The following is a 21,734-nucleotide window of genomic DNA, read 5'->3' as shown; positions in this document are numbered from 1 at the left end:
GTTTCAATGTTAAACAGTGCAGTGCATTCTACAAAGGACTCCCATTCCAGCTGGTTAAATAAAGGCAACAGTAGTATACCGCTCTTCAAAAGTCATAAATCGATTCAGGGAAAACAAATCCGGGTTACAAACTAAAACCGAGGGAAACACATCAACTATAAGAGGAAAACAACGGAACAACAGAAACACTGAAGTGCAACAAAAAAAAAACGCCAACATACATAAAAACGAACTATTCGTGTTTTGATTTTGCCATTTGATTAGGGACTTTTCATTTTGAATTTTCCTCGGATTTCAGTATTTTTGTGATTTAACTTTTTTCGATAACAACTGCCATATTCCGAACTTGGTACAGGGCATTTTATGAAAAAATGGAGGGTTGAACCTGGTTTTATGGCTAGCCAAACCTCTCGCTTATATGGCAATGTTAAAGAATATCGCTAAAATGATACCACTACATGACAGAAATACAGCACAAGCAAACACAAGAACACTCAGCACAGAGAAACGCACAAATAAGTAATATAATAGTCGTTACAACATGTAAACCGCAGAATAACAACGAACATCTTCCATTAACGACAGCACATGACATCACAAACAGTGACGTATTTTTGTAAGGAATATATAATCTTGAAATTAACATTTTCATCTTATATGATAACGTTCTTCATGTTTGTAGCACCGCAGTAATTGAAATAAAATTGTAATGTAAATAATTACTTTTTTTTTTGACTAAATGTAATTTAGTTGTGATTTAATTGAAAAAAAAATCCGTATGTAATTGAAATGTGATTAATTACTTTAGCATACAATTGAGCATAGGTCTGATCTTTCAAATAAAAAAATGATACAATGATTAAATTCAGCCAACACATATACACATTGATCTTCTATAATTTACATAAGAATTTGTTTTCCTGATACATGTATTACTAATGTCATCATGACTATGTTGACATTTCGTCCATTTTCGTTTATTGAAAAAAATATTTATTAACGATTTTACAATTATTTCTGTTGTTTTCCATGTAGGCTATCAACTTAGATAATAAAAAGGCATTGCATTCAGAGATTTGTATTGTACATATGATGTACATATATAATTGAAAATAAATCATTGCTACGCCCATATTTCACATGATAACTATTATTTTCTGAATAAATGACAAAAGAGGCGGAAGATAAAAAAAAAAGAATATTCAAACTCATAAGTGAAAGACAAACTGTCAACGCCATCGCCCAAAAAAAAAATGACGACAAAAAACAAACAACAGTCTACAAAATACAACATTGAGGTATTTTGCAAAACCTTTCGGAATGTTGGATCCTCAATGCTCTTCAACTTCGTACTTTATTTGTCTTTTGTAGATGAAACGCGCGTCTGGCGTACCAAATTTTAATCCTGGTATCTTTGATGAGTTGATTGACGCCTGAGCTTCACGAGCCCGGCAAAATACCGGGATGATCTCCCTGAAATTTCCAAAAATACTACAAGTATTGGTATCATAATCTAAATTCAATTTAAAAATAAAAAAATAAAAAACATAAAAAATGTAATGTCTGAAATACATTTAAGTCAGGTAATTGGTTCTTTGAGAAGACCGAACATCCTGTTAACATAGAGTTAAAAATACGGAGTTTGCTACCAGCATTGCATTGTTTTTGAGATAATTCCTTTGCAGACTAATTTTGTTTCCGAGTTTCATGGAATTTACTTACGTTGAACAATTTGCTCCTTTTTCCCTTGACAAGCTTGCACAAAGAACAGCTTTGGTTTTCCAGCCAAACTTTTACAATTTGACCCGGTGAACTTTTCAGTAAGATTTCTTACTGGCACTGGGAATCCATCAACACCATAAACCGAACGGGGGCCTCCATGGGATAGAATACATACTACCACAGAACTGTATCTACTGTGATCTTGCTTTGATAAGGTGTCAGTAACCTCAAGTATCTGATGAGATTTGAGATCTTCGTGTCTCTCTATTTTGTAATTTAACTGTCTAAAGGTTTTCGAGAGCTCATCTGAAAAAGTTTCAACCGTAGAGTCAACAAAATAATAATAAATATAAACTGCTCCGCTGGATGCGGCATAATACAACTGCAGAAGTCGACCCCTGAACAGTTAGGGCAAGCATGACCATTACATTTAAGCTTGATATAGCTCTGAACTTTGATTGTGATTTAATATTTGACACAGCAACTTAAAAATTGGGACTAAAATCAATAAAATGCTCTGCTGGGCGCAGCTTGATACTGCCGAAGAGGTCGAACCCTGAACAGTTGGGACAAGTTGGACACAACATTTAAGCTTAAAAAAGCTGTGGATTTGGACTGTGATTGAATCTAAGTACATGGTTAGAATCAGAATACAAAAGAAACCCAAGAATTCAATTTTTTATGAAATCAAACAAAAGTGTAATTTACGACCCATTGAACCTAAATGTGGACCAATTTGATGAAGGAACCCAAAATCCAAAAATAAATACATTGTTAGATTCAGCATTTCAAAGAACCCTATATATATATCCAATTTATGTTATGAAATCAAACCCAGTTTAATATTTGACCCCGATTTGGACCAACTTGAAAACTGGGCCTAAAATCAACAATCTAAATACATGTTTATTTATAGAAAATATAAGCTTAGTTCTTTAAGGAGTTCGCTTCGTCAAATATAAAAATGGGGAATGTGTCCATTGGACACAGATGATGCCCCCGTTTGCATATAACGTTATAAAGGGACATAACTCAAGAACGGTAAACGTGACGATACTCAAAGTCGTACTTGATCTGAGAACGGAAACGAAAAATTCAGCAACTTTTCCATTTGTAAAGGTACATAATTCAAACTTGATCTGTGTATTGTGGTTATAAGTGTTGTGTTTACGTGTCATAACATTTCGGACTTGCGTAAAACATAAGTTAGAGAACGGAAACGAAAAACTCAGCATTTTTTCCATTTGTAAAGAGGCATTACTCTATAATGGTAAAAGTGATGTCACAAAACTCACTCTTGATTTGTGTTTTGTTGTAATAAGCATTGTGTATAAGTTTCATAACATTTGGTTATGGCAAACTTAAGTTAGAGAACAGAAATGTAAAATTCAGCATTTTTTTTCCATTTGTAAAGGGGCATAACTCTAAAACATAAGTGACGCCACCAAAATTCAATGTTGATCTGTGTTTTATGGTTATTAGCATTGTGTATAAGTTTTATAACATTTGGTAAAGGCAAACTAAAGTTAGAGAACGGAAACCAATTTTGGGACGTACAGACGTATGAAAGCACGGACGGACGTACAGACGGACAGGGGTGAAACTTAATGTCCCTTTCGCTACGGCAGTGACTAAATATATATATATATAGCATTCAGAAAATTAGTTAATACAGAATAACAAACTAACCTATCACAATTCTTCAAACATTTTACCAAAGAAAAGAAAAAAATAATTTCAAAAATATCATTTATCATTAATACCATGTCTTTAAAAAATCTATAAAACGTATCTGTAATTATCTTCAAACTATATAATAATGAACAGTAAATTACAAACTATATTTATACTTTCCTACAGAGTTTATCATCAATAACACTTAGGAAACACAAAATTTTCAAATAAATCTGTCGCTTGAATTATAATTGTGTTATTGATAATTACCACATGTTAAAGTTATCTTGATAATAGGTGAAAACCTGACAAAATTGTTTTTGTTATACCATTTTTGGCCCCTAATTCCTAAACAGTTATTAATAAGGGGCCAATTTCATTTGCGGTCGTATAAAAATCTTAATACGTGATTGCACTCTTTGGGCCTTGATGTGGACTAATTTAAAAACTGGGTCAAAAATCAAGAATCTAAATTCACGGTTAAATTCAGCATATCAAAGAACCCAATTAGTTCAATTTTTGATGAAATCAAACAAAGTTTAATTCTGGACCCTTTGGACCTCAATATAAATTACAAACGGGCCCAGAATCCAAAATCTTAATACACGGTTAGATTTAGCCTATAAAGGACAAAAAGAATCCAAGACTAAGACCTAAACCCCATTATCATTGGTCAAGAAATAAATAATTTATACAAGGTACTGTAAACCAACTAATTTTCGCGAGCGATTTATTTTCGCGACTTTCGCGAGTAGAAAAATAATGTAATATAAATCGTCGCGAATATGTAAAACTTGTATTTTTCCATATTTTAATACATCAAGTAAATTTCAGAATCGCGAAATTAAATCTCCGCAAAATGGGCTAGAAAGGGTTAAACGCGAAATAAAGTATTTGCGAAAATAAGTTGGTTTACAGTATAAGTAAAGTATTTGAATCAATACCAATCTGCCTTTCATGGTATGGAACCATGCGGTACAATTTCAAAGGGATCCATACTCTTATTTTCAAGTTTTTGTCTGAAAATCAAATATCTTACGACGAAAACGACGACGATGACTACGAAATTTTGGCGGTCGTATTAAAAGAACGAGAATGTTTGAATCTTTTAGGACATTAATTGTTGATGTTTGTGGGCAGGATGTGAAACTTAGTGTATGAATTAAAGCGGAACGTGGTGGTAAAACATATTCAAACAGTAAACAAAGAGATATAATTATTCAGGTTTTAAACAGCAAAATGCAGTCGTATAAGCAGCTTGCATCTAAGGGCCGATTGGTAACAATACAAACTAGAGCTCTAAAGAGCTGTTGCACACCTGTATTTTCAACAAAGGCCAATTTATTGTAATTTGTAAAATTCATCATTACAAGGGGAAACTTATTATTTCAGGCATGTTAAAGTATTTGAGATCTGATCCTGCTGGTCATTTTTCCTTTTTAAAATAATATTAATTAATTATAGTTTTCAGGTTAATAAGCAATAAAATGCTTCGCTGGGCGCAGCTTGATACGACCGCAGAGGTCGAACCCTGAACAGTTGGGGCAAGTATGGACACAACATTCAAGCTTGATACAGCTCTGAATTTGGATTGTGATTAAATATTTGACACAGCATAGGTTTCTGACACAGAAAGAATGTGGTCTAAGAACTTCAATTTTTTTTATTTACCTATTATGGTCCAATGTCCAAAATCAAAATACATGGCTAGATTCAGCATATCAAAGAACCCCATATAATCAATTTTTGTTGAAATCAAACAAAGTTTAATTTTGGACCCCAACTTGGACCAACTTGAAAACTGGTCCCATAATCAAAAATCTAAACACATGTTTAGATTCAGCATATCAAAGAACCCCAAAAATTCAATTTTTGTTAAAATCAAACTAAGTTTAATTTTGGACCCTTTGGACATTTATGTAGACCAATTTAAAAAACGGGACCCAAAATTAAAAATCAAAATACACGGTTAGATTTGGCATATCAAAGAACCCCAATAATTAAATTTTTGATGAAATCAAACAAAGTTTAATTTTGGACCCTTTTGACCTCAATATGAACCAATTTGATAGCGAGCCCACAAATAAAAAATCTAAATACATGGTAAGATTCAGCATATCAAAGAACCCCATATATTCAATTTTTGTTGAAATCAAACAAAGTTTAATTTTGGACCCCAACTTGGACCAACTGGAAAACTGGGCCCATAATCAAAAATCTAAATACATGTTTAGATTCAGCATATCAAAGAACCCCATATATTCAATTTTTGTTGAAATCAAACAAAGTTTAATTTTGGACCCCAACTTGGACCAACTTGAAAACTGGGCCCATAATCAAAAATCTAAACACATGTTTAGATTCAGCATATCAAAGAACCCCAAAAATTCAATTTTTGTTAAAATCAAACTAAGTTTAATTTTGGACCCTTTGGACCTTAATGTAGACCAATTAAAAAACGGGACCCAAAATTAAAAATCTAAATACACGGTTAGATTTGGCATATCAAAGAACCCCAATAATTCAATTTTTGATGAAATCAAACAAAGTTTAATTTTGGACCCTTTTGACCTCAATATGAACCAATTTGATAGCGGGTCCACAAATAAAAAATCTAAATACATGGTTAGATTCAGCATATCAAAGAACCCCAAGAATTCAATTTTTGATGAAATCAAACAAAGTTTAATTTTGGACCCTTTTGACCTCAATGTGGACAAAGTTGATAACGGGGCACAAAAATCAAAAATCTAAATACATGGTTAGATTCAGCATATCAAAGAACCCCATATATTCAATTTTTGTTGAAATCAAACAAAGTTTAATTTTGGACCCCGATTTGGACCAACTTGAAAACTGGGCCCATAATCAAAAATCTAAATACATGTTTAGATTCAGCATATCAAAGAACCCTAAAAATTCAATTTTTGTTAAAATCAAACTAAGTTTAATTTTGGACCCTTTTGACCTTAATGTAGACCAATTTGAAAACGGAACCAAAAATTAAGAATCTAAATACACGGTTAGATTCGGCATATCAAAGAACCCCAATAATTCAATTTTTGATGAAATCAAACAAAGTTAAATTTTGGACCCTTTGGACCTCAATGTGGACCAATTTAAAAACGGGGCCCAAAATCCAAAAACTTAATACACGGTTAGATTCAGCATATTAAAGAACCCCAAGAATTCAAGAATAAAACCCCATTGAAATTGATCAAGAAATAAGCAATTTATACGAAGTATCTTCTTTTGCACAATACTGTGCAATTGAATATTTCTTGCTATTGTGCAATACTGTACAATTGACAATTTCTTGCTATTGCGCAATAATGTGCTATTGGATATTTCTTGCTATTGCGCAATACTGTGCAATTGAAGATTTCTTGCTATTGCGCAATACTGTGCAATTAAAGATTTCTTGCAATTGTGCAATACTGTGCAATTGAAAATTTCTTGCTATTGCACAATACTTATTATATAATAATTTACACATCCTGTTTGGTGTGTATCTCCTACCATATCATTATTATTTGCTTTTAAATATTAATCAGAAATAACCAACTTAAAATGGAAAATTTTAAAAGAAAAAAAAAAGGAAAAAAAGAAAAAAAAAAAAAATCCCCCCCCCCAAATTTTTTGAACCCCCTTATGATTCATCACCCCCAAACTCAATCCCAGCCTTCCCTTTGTGGTATGGTACCTTGCAGTACAATTTCAGAGAGATCCATACACTTGAACACAAGTTATTGTCTGGAAACTAGAAAAATGCTTATTTTTGGCCCCTTTTTGGCCCCCAATTCCTAAACGTTTCGGGCAATTACCCCCAAACTCAATTCCAGCTTTCCCTTTGTGATATGGAACCTTGTAGTACAATTTCAGAAATATCCAAACACTTACACACAAGTTATTGTCATGAAACTAGAAAAATGCTTGTTTTTTACCCCTTTTTTGGCCCCTAATTCCTAAAATTTTGAGGCAATTACCCCCAAAATCAATTACAGCCTTCCCTTTGTGATATGGAACCTTGTGGTACAATGTCAGAGAGATCCATACACTTACACACAAGTTATTGTCTGGAAGTTACAAAAATGCTTATTTTTGGCCCCTTTTTGGCCCCTAATTCCTTAACTGTTAGTACCATAACCCCTAAAATCAATCCCAACCTTCCTTTCCTGGTATTGAACCTTATGGTAAAATTTCATGGAGATCCATTCACTTAAACTAAAGTTAGAGTGCGAAAACCAATGTGTCTTCGGACGACGCCGGACGACGCCAGACGACGACGACGACGACGACGACGACAACGACGACGACGACGACGACGACGACGCCAACGTCATACCAATATACGACCAAAAAATTTTCAATTTTTGCGGTCGTATAAAAATTTCAAAAATAAGATGGTAAAAATTATCAGCAGAGGGCAATAATTCTTTTAACGAGTTGACGGCATTATGGCTTATTTGTAGATCTTGCTGATTATTTTTGCTATTAAACGTATCTATCTGTCTATAATAATTTTCTAGATAATAGGCAAAATACAAAAAAAAAGTGAATAATCTTCATTTCATGGCAAAAACTTCAATAAGAACTGGAGTCCACTAACGATTTCGGTCGTTTCGATTATTTTTAGATTTGGTCTTGATGGTAATTTTTGCGCTTAGTGTTCGTGTCTATTTATTATAAATTTCGAGATAATAGGCAAAAATAGAAATACATCGATAAAAATCATTATTTAAGGGTTTTGGCGTCAAAAAGAAGTCGCCTTCCAGTTTTAATGTTAAAATTGAGAATGGAAATGGGGAATGTGTCAAAGAGACAACAACCTGACCAAAGAGCAGAAAACAGCCCAAGGCAACCAATGGGTCTTCAACGAAGCGAAAAAATCCGAATCCGGAGGCGGGATTAAGCTGGTCCCTAAACAAATATGTGTACTAGTTCAGTGAAATTGGACGTCACACTAAACTCCAAAACATATAAATGAACTAAAATTAAAAATACATACAAGACTAACAAAGGCCAGAGGCTACTAACTTGTGACAAGCGCAAAAAAGCGGCGGGGTAAAACATGTTTTATGAGATCTCAACCCTCCCCCTATGCCTCTAGCCAATGTAGAATAAACAAACACACAGCAATACGCACAGTAAAACATACATTATGTAGAACTTGAACTTTCTTGGTCTTGTCATATTTTCTGAAACTATATCGGTTATCAACATAATTGACCAAAAATGCATTTTTAGCCCTTTTACTATTTTTAGCCATGTCTGCCATATTTGTCGGAAAGGCGGGGTCATCAGGCACACATTTTTAAAACTAGATACCCCATTGATAAATGTGGCTAAATTGGATTAAATTTGGCTCAGTAGTTTCAAAAATGATATTTGTAAAAGTTGGTGGACGATGGACGACATCGACAAACGACAGCCTACAGGTGATAGCAAAAGCTCGACAAAAATTAAGCGGTCGTAAAATGATGAAGTACGAGAAATATTTTACTCACCAGCATCGAGGTGGGAACCTTTCCTCTCTAAAAGGTCATTTTCAAACTTGCAATTGTTGATTATAATACATTTTCCTTAAAAAGAATTGTGTATTCAATTATCATGATTATGGATAACGAATTCAGTGTATAATGTTACAAATTTCTATCTCTGTATTGACATTTCTAATTCTCTTATTGCTGATCACTTGAATTTATTCTGAGCTTGTTTTATATAGTAATACAAAGTTAGTTCATGAGAACATGGACAAGTAATACATCGTATTCGGTAGATGAAGATTCATGTAATAGGGAAGGGAATTGTAGCTGCACATTTAACAGTTTATAACTCATTTTAGGCATCCAATAATCAATGAAAATTGCATGGGCATACAGGACAAATAAAAAATATATATATCAATATTCATGAATTTGAAGCTTACGGATAGTGCAAGCTTTCCTACAATTTCATTTTGCTTTAGCATTTTTCTATTTCGGTTTAACTTATGAATTTGCCCTCTTCAAACTCATAAATGGGGCATATTAACCAAAAAATTAATAAAAAAAAACGAGCGATTAACATTTGACATATAGAACTATATCATAAATGAGCTCCAGCAAGTTCACCTTATCCGGGGTATGCTACTGCTTCAGCAGAGTTATGTAGTGAATAGACGCTTCAATTGACTGCAAGCGATCACGAATTGGCGAACGGAGACGAGGTGTTTTTATCTGGATTCACTTGCACACGTTTTCGGGATCTTTGATCTTTAAATACCAGAATTTAACGATGGTTTCCTATTACCAATTTTGATTTTTTATTTTCAATGCGTTTAATGCATGCATAGCAATCGACTGGTAGTTTAGATATATTTTATTTGCTTCAATATGCAAAGAAGATGAGATTAAAGTTAATGAAACTCATACAGATTTCTCCCTGACATGCACCCTATTGAAACACCCTATCTCGCTCATGTAGGAGTACAGGTGATTCACTCATTTTTTTTTACTTGATGTAAATGTTCTTATAAAGTCATGAGATTTGTACATCGTCAAACTACTGTTGCCTCCAATTTACATAACAACATTGTCACATAAATGAAGGAGATAACAGACATTGTTTACGAATAAAAACAATTCACTAAATTGATAGGAAATCTTGCTTAGATAAACAAACATGCGATAGCATTCTCACCTGGGTAGCATTGGTCAAAAGGGTAAAAGCCATTTAAATCATAACCTACAAATAAAAATAAATACTCAGTCAATGTTAATGCACTTTTTATCGCTGGTCGCGAATCTGTATACATTGTGCCTACATTAAATAAACAGCAAACACTAAAAACGCGTATAAGTTTCTGGTCGTCTGGGTAAGGATTTTTATTTCAATCTTTTACAATAGAATTGACGTTAGTCATCAATTAATTTGAGAATGGAAATGGGGAATGTGTCAAAGAGACAACAACCCGACCAAAGAGCAAACAACAGCCGAAGGCCACCAATGGGTCTTCAATACAGCGAGAAACTCCCGCACCCGGAAGCGTACTTCAGTTGGCCCCTAAACAAAAATGTATATTAGTTCAGTGATAATGGACGTCATACTAAACTCCGAAATATACAAAAGAAACTAAATTTTAAAATCATACAAGACTAACAATGGCCAGAGGCTCCTGACTTGGGACAGGCGCAACAATACGGCGGGGTTAAGCATGTTTTTTGAGATCTCAACGGAATACTGCAGCAACGGAAATGAAAGCTTCCTAACATTAAATGTCAACTGAATTTCGATTTTCTGTCATTAATGCTATCAGATGGAAAGATAACATATTAAAACCTACCTTTAATGGAGTCCAAAATATGTACCAAATCTCCCCGGTTTATGTCGTATAGTAATTGGTACAAAAATGAAACGTTGTTTGATGTAATATGTTTTTTCTCTTGAATGATGTTAAGGAATTCAAATACTTTCCCACTTTTTCCTATCTTTTCAATTTGACGAACTGCGGGAGAAAAATTCTTCAAACAGTCTCTTGATTTCTGTATCATTGCTATAACATCTTCCATTGACAGGTCTTGTGCAACGTTGAACAACGCTTTCCTAGAAGATAAAAAGGTAACAAGTGGACATGTACAATCCATCATTTAGCATTAATATATATCAGAAGTATTTATCTGGATCATATCTTACCTGTATTGTGTTATAGTGCTAGTGGTGACATCTCCAACGGCACTCTTTACTGCTTCTAGATCTAGCCCAAGTTCTTTAACTAAGCAAGGTCTATCCATTAGACACAGGCGATGGCCCACATATTCTATCAAAGACTCCTTGTGTGAAAGTAACTGGAATATGTCAGTTGTTTCATGGCTTGTATCTAACCTTTTAAGGTCAATATCATCTTGACATAAATATTTGAACGATGCAATATCATGACTATCCAGGTCTTTACATACATCTAATAACCGCATCGTTTCATCGCTTGCACAGCCCATCTCCTGGTCGACTCTTTAAATCGATAAGGACTTCTATCTACATGGTTGCGGTCGACCTAAAACAATGAAAATACTGCAGTGTTTGACAATATAAAACCAAGTGTAAAAGTGCTAGTAATGTCTGAAATAAATTACTCGAAATAAGTATATTTGATACAACGTTATTTGGGTTTTAATTTCTGCATGTATAAAGAGCTTACAAATAATGAACAAAGAATCATTTCTAAGAAAAATCAAAATACCAAAACGGTTTCAACTTTTATCACAATCACTGTGATGAAAGTTTGAACAGACACCAAACCAAAATACAATTCAAAATATGTTTCCGTAGTATGTTATTTGAATACATCTGAAATATAAGTGATTCAAACTATTAGTGACTTTTTAATATCCCCTCCATGTACAGGTTGTATGTTAACAAATATTTTGTTATGAAAGAAATATCCGTGTAAAAGATCAGTGTCAAGGCAACTAGGGGATATGTTGTTACGGTTTATTACTGCAGATTCATTTATTTTCGTTGGTATCAATAAGAAAAAAATAACAAAATTACCGAACTCAGAGAAAAATTCAAAACGGAAAGTCCGTTAACAAATGAATATTCTCGGATAAAAGTAACTTTTTCGATGGTACCTTCTTTCATAATATCACCAGTTTCTACTATCAAAGTAACTTAGAAGTTGTAGTTCGTAAGGTAATATAATTCATCATAACATCTAACCTACGAAATGTCTCAAAACATTATATACCTCAAATATATATGAATCATTAGTATAAAGATGGGCATCTTAGACTTCTAATGCTGTGGAGGCACCCTCCTCTCAATCCCTCTGTTTCACTGTTGTGGAGAGTGGAACACATACGCAGATGATTGAAAGGGGAGTGCTTCAAACCTAACTCGAAAAAGCACATTTTATAAATCTATTTCTTAAGTATATTGAACGTCGATTTTGCAATCACAGGAAAGAGCTAAAAAAGCCTCTAACATCATCATTTTTCGTTTCACAACCAAACAACAAGGTAATATTAAGTACTTTATTTGCTGATATAGAATTGTATGCCATCTGATACTTATATGCATGAATTTTCCTTTAAACTTAGGAAGAAAACGTATTGTTTTATGTCGTATCGAAATTTAAGCATATATATATCATTTGTATGAGCAGACGTGTATGTCAAAGTTTTTCTCTTTGCATGGTCTTTTTGATATATATGATACATATATCAGTGGGGTGTTGATGGGGTCCTTCATTTTTGTATTCTTTATTTTTTTTAAATAATGTTTCTTTATACTTTATAAATATTACCCATTCATTCTTCATTATCTATATTCTAGAACCACATTATTCTCTATTCTTTATTTTTTTGGCCTATTTTTCTCTATTCTTTGATTTTTTCCCTTTGTTTGTTTTGCCGTTTTTGAATATTTTGTCCATCATTCTCTGTTCTGTACACCCTCATCCATATGCATCTCATTTTTACTAACTTGAAACACATTTTCTATTTTTTTTTAAAAGTAAACAAGTTCGTGGAAATACATTTATAAAAAATACTAGCGTAAACATTATGTGTTTTACAACAATAACAAAACTTAATTTTTAGTAGTTTTCCTTTACCTGCATATCGTCATGTTGTCCCGTATTTATTCAAAATAAAACACTATAAATAGACATGACAACAACAAGAAATCAATGGAAATGGAGGCGTTCTTTACTCATTTTGTACATTTTACATTGAAGCAAGTCATTACTTGTGAACAAAAAAGGAACCCTGTGCTAACTGGAAATCCTACTAATTTCGGCGAAATCCATTCTATAAATAAAAACACTCAACGACTATACGTATGACGCACACAATGGCATACGTCAAAAATTATAAAACTAGTATTTATAGAATGACATACATTACTAGGTCATTTAAAATACTAACATACAATATCGATTATAATTTCGTCAACATTTTTCTATTCATAGTAATTTTAGAAGATGAATTATTTAGATTTGTTTCATCTATAAACTTAAATCGTATACGTTTTTTTTTTTTTTTTTTTTATTAAAAAAGAATATTACATGATAAAAGAAAATCATAATCCCTAAATATAAAGATTAATCGATTTCAAGTACATGTTCAGTTATCTAAAATACGCTGATTGAAATGGTGCAATTGCCTAAACATTTCTCAAATACAGTTACATTGGCCGTATGCAACATATATGATAATACTAGTTATTCGCTAAATAATTAAGTTTTTGTGAGGTTCATGTCTTTCAATTTCTATGTGTTTATCAAATATTTCGAGAACTTATGTTAATCTGTTCTTCTTGTATCTAATTCAGACCCTCATTCAAAAAGGGGATGAAGATACCAAGGTGACATTCAAAACGCAAAAGTCGGAGGAACAATTACCTCGCCAAGTGTCTTTATGATCCGTTTATTTTCCATTTAAGTCGAAATTACAAAGGTAAAATAAAACAGTTTCTTTACGCAATTGCAATGATAAAAGGACATTTATCCAAAATTGTCCAAATTGGTTCACATTTAAAACCTTAATCATTCAAATACTTTTAGCATTTAAGATAATTGTGAAATGTATATGTTTTGGGAAGGGGTGGTATATGAGTGAATTATATATAAGGATAATGGGTGTATATGTGTGAGGTATATGTTACAGTTACGGTGGTATATGTGTGAGGTGAATGTAAAGTAAATGAGGAATGTGGTAGAGGTACGGAGGTACAGGTGTGCGTTATTTGTTAGAGGTAAGGGGGTTTATGTGTGAGAAATATTTTAGGTGAACAGTCGGTATAAATGCTAGGTATATGGTAAAGGTATGGGGGTACATGCGTGAGGTATGTTTGAAGGGAATGGATGGTCTATGTAAGGGGAATGGGGGTTTGTGTGTGAGGAATGTAGTAGGGAAAATGGTGGATATGTAAAACGAATGGGGGTATGCGTGTGAGGAATTTCTAGGGGAATTGGTGGTATATGTGTGTTGTATATGTTAGGTGATAGGGGTAAATGTGAGAGAGATATGTCATAGGAATGAGGGTATATGTTAGAGGTATAGGTTAGGATTATGGGTGGTATATGTGTGTTAACCATAATGATCATGAAAGTAAAAGCAACGGTATATAGGGGTATATGTGTGAGATATATGTTAGGGGAACAGTTGGTATATATGTGAGCTATATGTTAGATGTTTCAGGGGTAAAGGTCTGAGGCATATTTTAGGGAAATGCGAGAGGTATATGTCAGGGGAATGAGGGTATGTGTGAGAGGTAAAAGTTAGGGTAATGAGTGGTATATATGTGAGGTAAATTTTATTTTAAAAATAGACCTTCTCATAATACATAAATAATGATATAAAGTGGTATATGTAAGAGGAACAGTTGGTATATGTGTGAGGTATGTGTTAGAGTCATGGGCTGTATTTGTGGGAGGTATATGTTATTTTAAAAATAGACCTTATGCTAATGATATAGAGTTAATAGGTACATTTTTTTTGTCCATAATTATTAGGAAAGTAAAAGCAACGGTATAGGGGTATATGTGTGAGGTATATGTTACGGGAACAGCTGTTATATATATATTAGGGGAACATATGGTATGTGTGTGAGGTATTTGTTAAGGATATTGGGGTATATGTGAGAGTTATGTATTAGTGGAAAGTAAAATCATTAAAATACTGAACTCCGAGGAATGGGTGTTTTATGTGTAAGGTATATGTCAGAGGTATGGTGGAAGATGTTTGAGGTGTATGCAGCGGGAATGGTCGGTATATGTAAGGGGAACAGTTGGTACATGTTAGGTTAATGGATTTTATTACATTGGTAGCATTGAATTACATTGATTTCCCAGTCAAATAAAAACCGATAATTTCACATGTGAAATAAACGTGGTTATTTCACTCTCTGGCGTCATACAACAATAGGCGTTGTCAAGACGCCGATAACGTCGGATCAAAACAAATTGTGAATGCGTAGAAAAAAGATATAGTTCCTTACATTTTCTACATTAATTTCATTAAAAAAAGCCATTTGCCAATGTAATAAAAAGAATAGCTAATCAAAGAATTCAAATATCGAAAAATATTCAACTCGTGACCGAACAACACTGATAATTAACTCATGCGCTACGCGCATTCGTGAATTAATATGTTGTTCGGTCACTCGTTGAATATTTTTCTCTATTTGAATTCTTCGATTAGTTATTCTATAAGTATATGTGTGAGGTAAATGTTATTCTAAAGATAGATCTCATAATAATAATATAAAGTTAATAAGTACATTTATTTATTCAAAATAAACATAATGATCATGAAAGTGAATACAACGGTTGTTTAAATTTCATTTCAATAAACAGGAATATCTTGAATCAAACAATTTAAGTGACGAAACAAACGATATGATGCCGTAAAGCATATTCCATGTTTAATATATAACCATAATCTGGATCGTCAAACATATTTTCGATAAGATAAAAAAGGGGGGAGGAGTTATAGACGCTTTTTGCAAGTGGATTATAGGGGAATAAAAGAGTGGGGATGTGGGAAACAAGGGGTCAAATGTTGGGATGTAGGATATAGAGGGAAAATAAAATAGAATATGGCAAAAAGAAAGTAAAAAGTGGCAAGTGGTAAAAAATTTAAAAACAAATACGCGGGATTTAGGAAAGGTGTCATCACTCTCATAAAAAAGATATGGAGAATATACGTCAATAAGACAGTTATCAACACAAATAATCAACAATAAGTCGAATTTAAAATCACTTTTGAATTTCAGCGAAATATAAAAGGCTTCCAAACCTATTTATAGATTGTTTAACTGCGTAGTGAAGAAAAGCTAAATGTAAAGTGTAAATATAAACTTTTGTTTTGCCTACAATTGGCCAGTTTAAGTACCTACACTTGTATTTTTATATATATATATATATCAATGTATAAATGATCTTAACTTTAGTTAACTTACCATACGAATTTAATAAGTCAATGTAATATAAATTATCCCGTATTTGCCTCAACCTATTTATATCAGATGGAATTTTATTGAATATCTATTATTAAAAGCGGTGTTTAAACAAAAATTGTATCATTTCATTAAACAGGGGACAAATATTTTAATCCACAGGGTCATTTGATTTTTTTTGTACATGCATATATATATATATATATATAACTATTTTGTGACGTAGCTACCAAAGTATGATATTAAACACAACAAGGCTTAGCATTGTACTGTATCGATCATGTCGATAGCAGTTCTGTTCCGTAATAAAGCTCCGTATCGCTATATTTGTAGCTTCCCAGGGGATGTGTTGATGGTTTCTGTTGCCCATTCATCTTTTTTTTCTTTTTGTAATTTCATTTTCTTTCTTTTCGCTCCTTGTGATTTCATTTTATTTCTTTTCTTTACATTTTCTTTACGTGTAATGGGCATGTATAAACATGTATATATGAATTCGTCATTTTTGTTACTAAAGGGAAATTATCAACCACCACTAATGCATGTTGGAAGATTTCTTCTTATGTACTGAAAGCGATATGCATGTAACATGATTTGAATGTTTCCTACTAAATATATCTTATTTAGACAGAATTTTGTTACTTGAAGGAAGCATAAAAAAATGAAGTAAACTTTTGTAAACCCTTAACGGGAGGAATTGTGGTTGATTTCATAGGATGAAGACATTATCTGTACAGTTTGATTTAGGTATTGTGCTGGCATGTCAATAACAGCCAGTAGTCGTTTGTAAATTTATTTTAGGTATTGTTCTGTCATGTCAATAACAGCCAGTAGTCGTTTGTAAATTTATTTTGATCATTGTTATTTTGCTTAGTTTCTAATGTTACCTATTCAAACATCGGATAATGACTTCTTTTAAACTGAGTTTGTGCGTTTTGCTATGTGTTTGATTTCCTGTTGGCTGCGGTATATTGAGAGGGTTGGGATCAAACAAAACATATTAAGACCTGCTGTGTTTTTGTGACTCTCCAAGGTCAGGAACCTCTAGACTTGTTTTTATTTTTTAATTTTTGTTCATTTGTATGTCTCGGAGTTCATTGAGGCCTCTCATTTGCGGAACTAGTATACATTATTGTGTATAGGTCAGTTGTAACCCGCCTCTGGGTTCCAGAAATCTCGCTGCACCTTGGACTGTTTTCTACTCATTGGTCAGGCAGTGGTTTCTTTGGCACATTCCCCGTTTCTGTTCTTTATTCTATTTGTGTTGATAGATTTTTAAACAGAACAAATTACCAAGTAAAGAGTCATCTAAAGAAGTGAGCCTTGTGTTTTTATATAAGACAACCTCATTTTGGGCCTTTTATAGCTAACTATTCGGTATGGGCTTTGGTCATTGTTTAAGGCCGTACGATGACCTATAGTTGTTTCTGTGTCATTTGGTTTCCTGATGAGAATTGGAATAAATCTTCTTATTTTTATATTGAACCACAAAATACAGAGTGAAATGAAATGCTGCATCTTCCTAAACTAACTTGTAAAATAGTTGCGTTACAGAAGGGGCATTTCAATGTTCAAACATAGGTATACTATTTTCTTTTAGTATTGTTTTTTTTTGGGGGGGGGGGGGGGGGGTAAATGGTTTATCACTGAAGATGAATGGTTGAGGGGTTGTTGATGGTATTTTCCTTTCCATAATCATTTATTATCCAGTTTCATTCTATTGCCAAAACTTTGGAAAATTTCTCAACATCTATACAGATTTCTTTAATATTTTAATTACAGAAAGTATACTGATTCTTTAGTTCCTTTTTATTGTTTTTTAACTTAATGATGGTACATTGCTTTAAAATTCACAATTGCTGTTTTTGACAGTTCGGATAATGAAAATAGTATAAGACATCAAGAAAATGCTAGATAGAGTTGAGGGAGCATCTCAAAGTTGTATCCCAACTTAGTTTATTTTTGCACCTTCTGCAGGAACGAAGACTTAACGTACTGATAAATAAGAATTAAAAGGTTAAATTGATCCTTTCTGTAACAAAACAGTACTGGAAATATAGTATAAGACATCAAGAAAATGCTAGATAGAGTTGAGGGAGCATCTCAAAGTTGTATCCCAACTTAGTTTATTTTTACACCTTCTGCAGGAACGAAGACTTAACGTACTGATAAATAAGAATTAAAAGGTTAAATTGATCTTTTCTGTAACAAAACAGTACTGGAAATATTCCAAATTGCATAATTATAAACACCATATGTAAATTATTTCCAATCAGATACAATTTAAAGAACAGTAAGTGAAAAATAAAAACTACAGATATATATAGCTAACGTTGTTCGTCATAACTCAATCACTCTTTTTTTCTTTTTTTTCTAACAATTTTCCTTAAATACAATTTCATTGTTTTTGTTCTACTGGTTTTTCATAACGATTGTTTATTCTTGTTATGTATTATGTACTGTGTTATTAGGTTAACTTCGTGTATGCCATCAGTCCCATTGGGATACAACAGCATTTAATTTGAATGAATAGATACAATTATGGAGGTTAACCACTAAAAGATTAAAACGCGCTTCTGTTTACATTGGGATTGTATAATATATCAATGATGTAACATTATGAATGACTACCAGTTGTAATAGACCATTATAGGTGAAAAGGCGTAAAACCGCAAGTTGTTGTTATACAATTATACCACTACAATAATTACACTTCCTTTTGTTAGGGATTCCACAGTTTTTAACAATTAGCCTGGAACCCGCGTGCTAATCATAACAATTCAGATTCGGATAAAACTTGATATTGTAACTATGTGTGACCTACATAATGCTGGAATTTAAACAGGTTCAACATAATTACATTTATTAAAGAAAGAGTGCTAACACTTTATTATTCCCTCATTTTAGTTGCATGTTCCAAGATTGACACATTTCTTTAAAAAAAAGCAATTAATATTATGATCTTTCCAAACCTTTAACATTTAAACTAATTAAATAGGCTTCCTGTTTGTGATAGTAAAACACAGGAAATATATTTTCCGCGCAACATAAGCATTGAATATTCATAAGCGTTGCAATGATTCTATTTTAAACTAGCATTTGTTGATGGGATACTATTGCTATTGTTAGATTATTATGTCGTGTGTTTTACTATCACAAACAGGAAGCCTATTTATTTAGTTTAAATATTAAAGGTTTGGAAAGATCATAATCGACTATCTCATATACTAAATATTCCGCACATTAATATGATACGTATTTATAGGTAATTACAGGGGGTTAAAAATAACCATGACAAATAAAAAACTAAATCGGATAAAATAAAATTCAATAAAGAACAAGCATTCTGAGAGTATTGCATGGCAATACCTCGAGGGCAATACATAGTCCCCTACCGGTTAAAAATTCATTGTACTGGAACAAAATGCTAACTTGATATATAACTTGTCATGGTGTAAACTATATAACAAATATCAAATCAATATTTTCAAGCATGGTGAAAAAAGTGCAGAAATCTGATTATTTGAGTGAATTTTCTAAGTCCAAGGACCATAACTGTGCACAAAATCATCAGACCGTAACAAAATTCGAACTTGATCTGTAACTTGTCATGATAAAACTATATACCAATTATCAAATCAATATCTTAAAGCATGACGAAAAAAAGTGTGGATAACTGATTATTAGAGTGAATTTTCTAAGTCCTAGGACCATAACTCTGCACAAAATCATTAGACCGGAACATAATTCGAGCTTGATCTGTAACTTGTCATGATAAAACAATAAACCAAAATTCAAATCAATATCTTCAAGCATGAACAAAAAAAGTGTGGAAAGCTGATTTGCCGGACTGACGAATGGAAAGACAGACGGACGGAGTGCAAACCTAAAGTCCATTCGACTTTGTCGATAGGGGACTAATAAGCAACATAAAATACAATATTTGTTTATTGCAAAACTAGTTATTAAGTAGACACGTATTAAATTAAATCGTTCTCTGCAACAAATGATATTGAAAATAGTTTTTAAATTGCATCAACAGAAAATGTTAAATCCGTTATGAATAAATACAAATTTTTAAAGTAAATTTTATGAGTAATACCGCCATTGTATTCGTCTTTTTTTCTATTTGCACTTTTCAAGAAATTGTTCAGAATTGTCATGGAACTGTACTTTCACAAGTATTATCTAAATCTGTTATCAGTTTTCAATTGACTATAGTAAATTGATAAGGTCATACTTGTTAATTGATTCCATGTTTTAATGTTTTAATGAACTGTAGCAGACAGTCTGAATGACCGTTACATTTAATGTATGATCCCTATAGTTTGTGGTCATGAGTGAATGCTACTTTGTATGTAAGAAAGTGACGAAGGCGACCGTCGAAAGATGATAAACGTTTGAGAATGTTGACCTGCGATAGAGTAAGGTATGAATAGTTGTAGAGAATAGACCTGATTTTTACATATATACATATGAACTTGTATATATAACAAGCATTCTGTGCGTATTGCCTGGCAATACATAGTCCCCTACCTGTTAATGTTACAAATTCATTGTACTGGAACAAAATGCTAACTTGATCTATAACTTGTCATGGTGTAAACTATATAACAAATATCAAGTCAATATCTTCAATCATGATAGAAAAAAATGTGAAAAAATTGATTGTTTGAGTCCAAGGACCATGATAACTCTGCACTAAATCATTAGACCGGACCAAAATTCGAACTTGATCTGTAACTTGTCATGATAAACTATATACCAATCATTAAATCAATATCTTCAAGCATGACAAAAAAAGTGCGGAAAACTGATTATTTGAGTGAATTATTTATGTTCAAGAACCATAACTCTGCAAAAAATCGTCAGACCGGAACATAATTCGAACTTGATCTGTAACTTGTCATGATAAACTATATACCAATCATTAAATCAATATCTTCAAGCATGACAAAAAAAAGTGCGGACAACTGATTATTTGAGTGAATTTTCTATGTTCAAGGACCATAACTCTGCACAAAATCGTCAGACCGGAACATAATTCGAACTTGATCTGTAACTTGTCTTGATAAAACAATACATCAAATATAAAATCAATATCTTCAAGCACGAAGGAAAAAAGTGAGGAAAACTGATTTGCCGGACTGACGGATAGACAGACAGACAGACAGACGGAGTGCAAACCTAAAGTCCCCTTCGACTTCGTCGATAGGGGACTAATAAATATGTATATTCGAAATCTGCTTTGTAAAACCAGTGCTTAGGAAGAACTTCGTGACAGAATTTATCTGTGTCTCAAAAGAAAAGAAATACTTGGCATGATTAAAGTTGTATCCTGTCAAGTACTACAGACAAAATTTTACATAACAATGCATTGCATACAAGATAATTATCATCAC

The 21,734-nt window shown here is 32.7% G+C and overlaps 1 protein-coding gene across 5 annotated transcripts in view; it reads right to left on the bottom strand.

Moving 5' to 3' along the window:
• The window catches only part of LOC127718982 (caspase-3-like), a 40,137-nt gene that overhangs the window by 8,290 nt on the left and 10,113 nt on the right, over positions 1-21,734 (bottom strand). For 2 of the 5 annotated variants that reach the window (XM_052225058.1, XM_052225061.1), the window contains exons 2-6: positions 11,071-11,428; positions 10,721-10,980; positions 10,078-10,122; positions 8,904-8,978; positions 1,723-2,028 (exon numbers count right to left, since the gene is read on the bottom strand). In XM_052225058.1, coding sequence (XP_052081018.1) covers positions 1,723-2,028; positions 8,904-8,978; positions 10,078-10,122; positions 10,721-10,980; positions 11,071-11,372 — 988 coding nt within the window. In that variant the 5' untranslated portion in view covers positions 11,373-11,428. Of the gene's footprint in view, positions 1-1,722; positions 2,029-8,903; positions 8,979-10,077; positions 10,123-10,720; positions 10,981-11,070; positions 11,429-12,988; positions 13,344-16,338; positions 17,901-21,734 lie in introns of those variants that run through there. The other 3 variants (XM_052225059.1, XM_052225060.1, XM_052225062.1) reach the window with 3 other exon arrangements.

Source organism: Mytilus californianus, unplaced genomic scaffold, assembly GCF_021869535.1.
Source record: "Mytilus californianus isolate M0D057914Y unplaced genomic scaffold, xbMytCali1.0.p SCAF_10, whole genome shotgun sequence".
Classification (NCBI taxonomy): Eukaryota; Metazoa; Mollusca; class Bivalvia; order Mytilida; family Mytilidae; genus Mytilus; species Mytilus californianus.
This window is presented reverse-complemented; position numbering and strand designations above follow the sequence as displayed.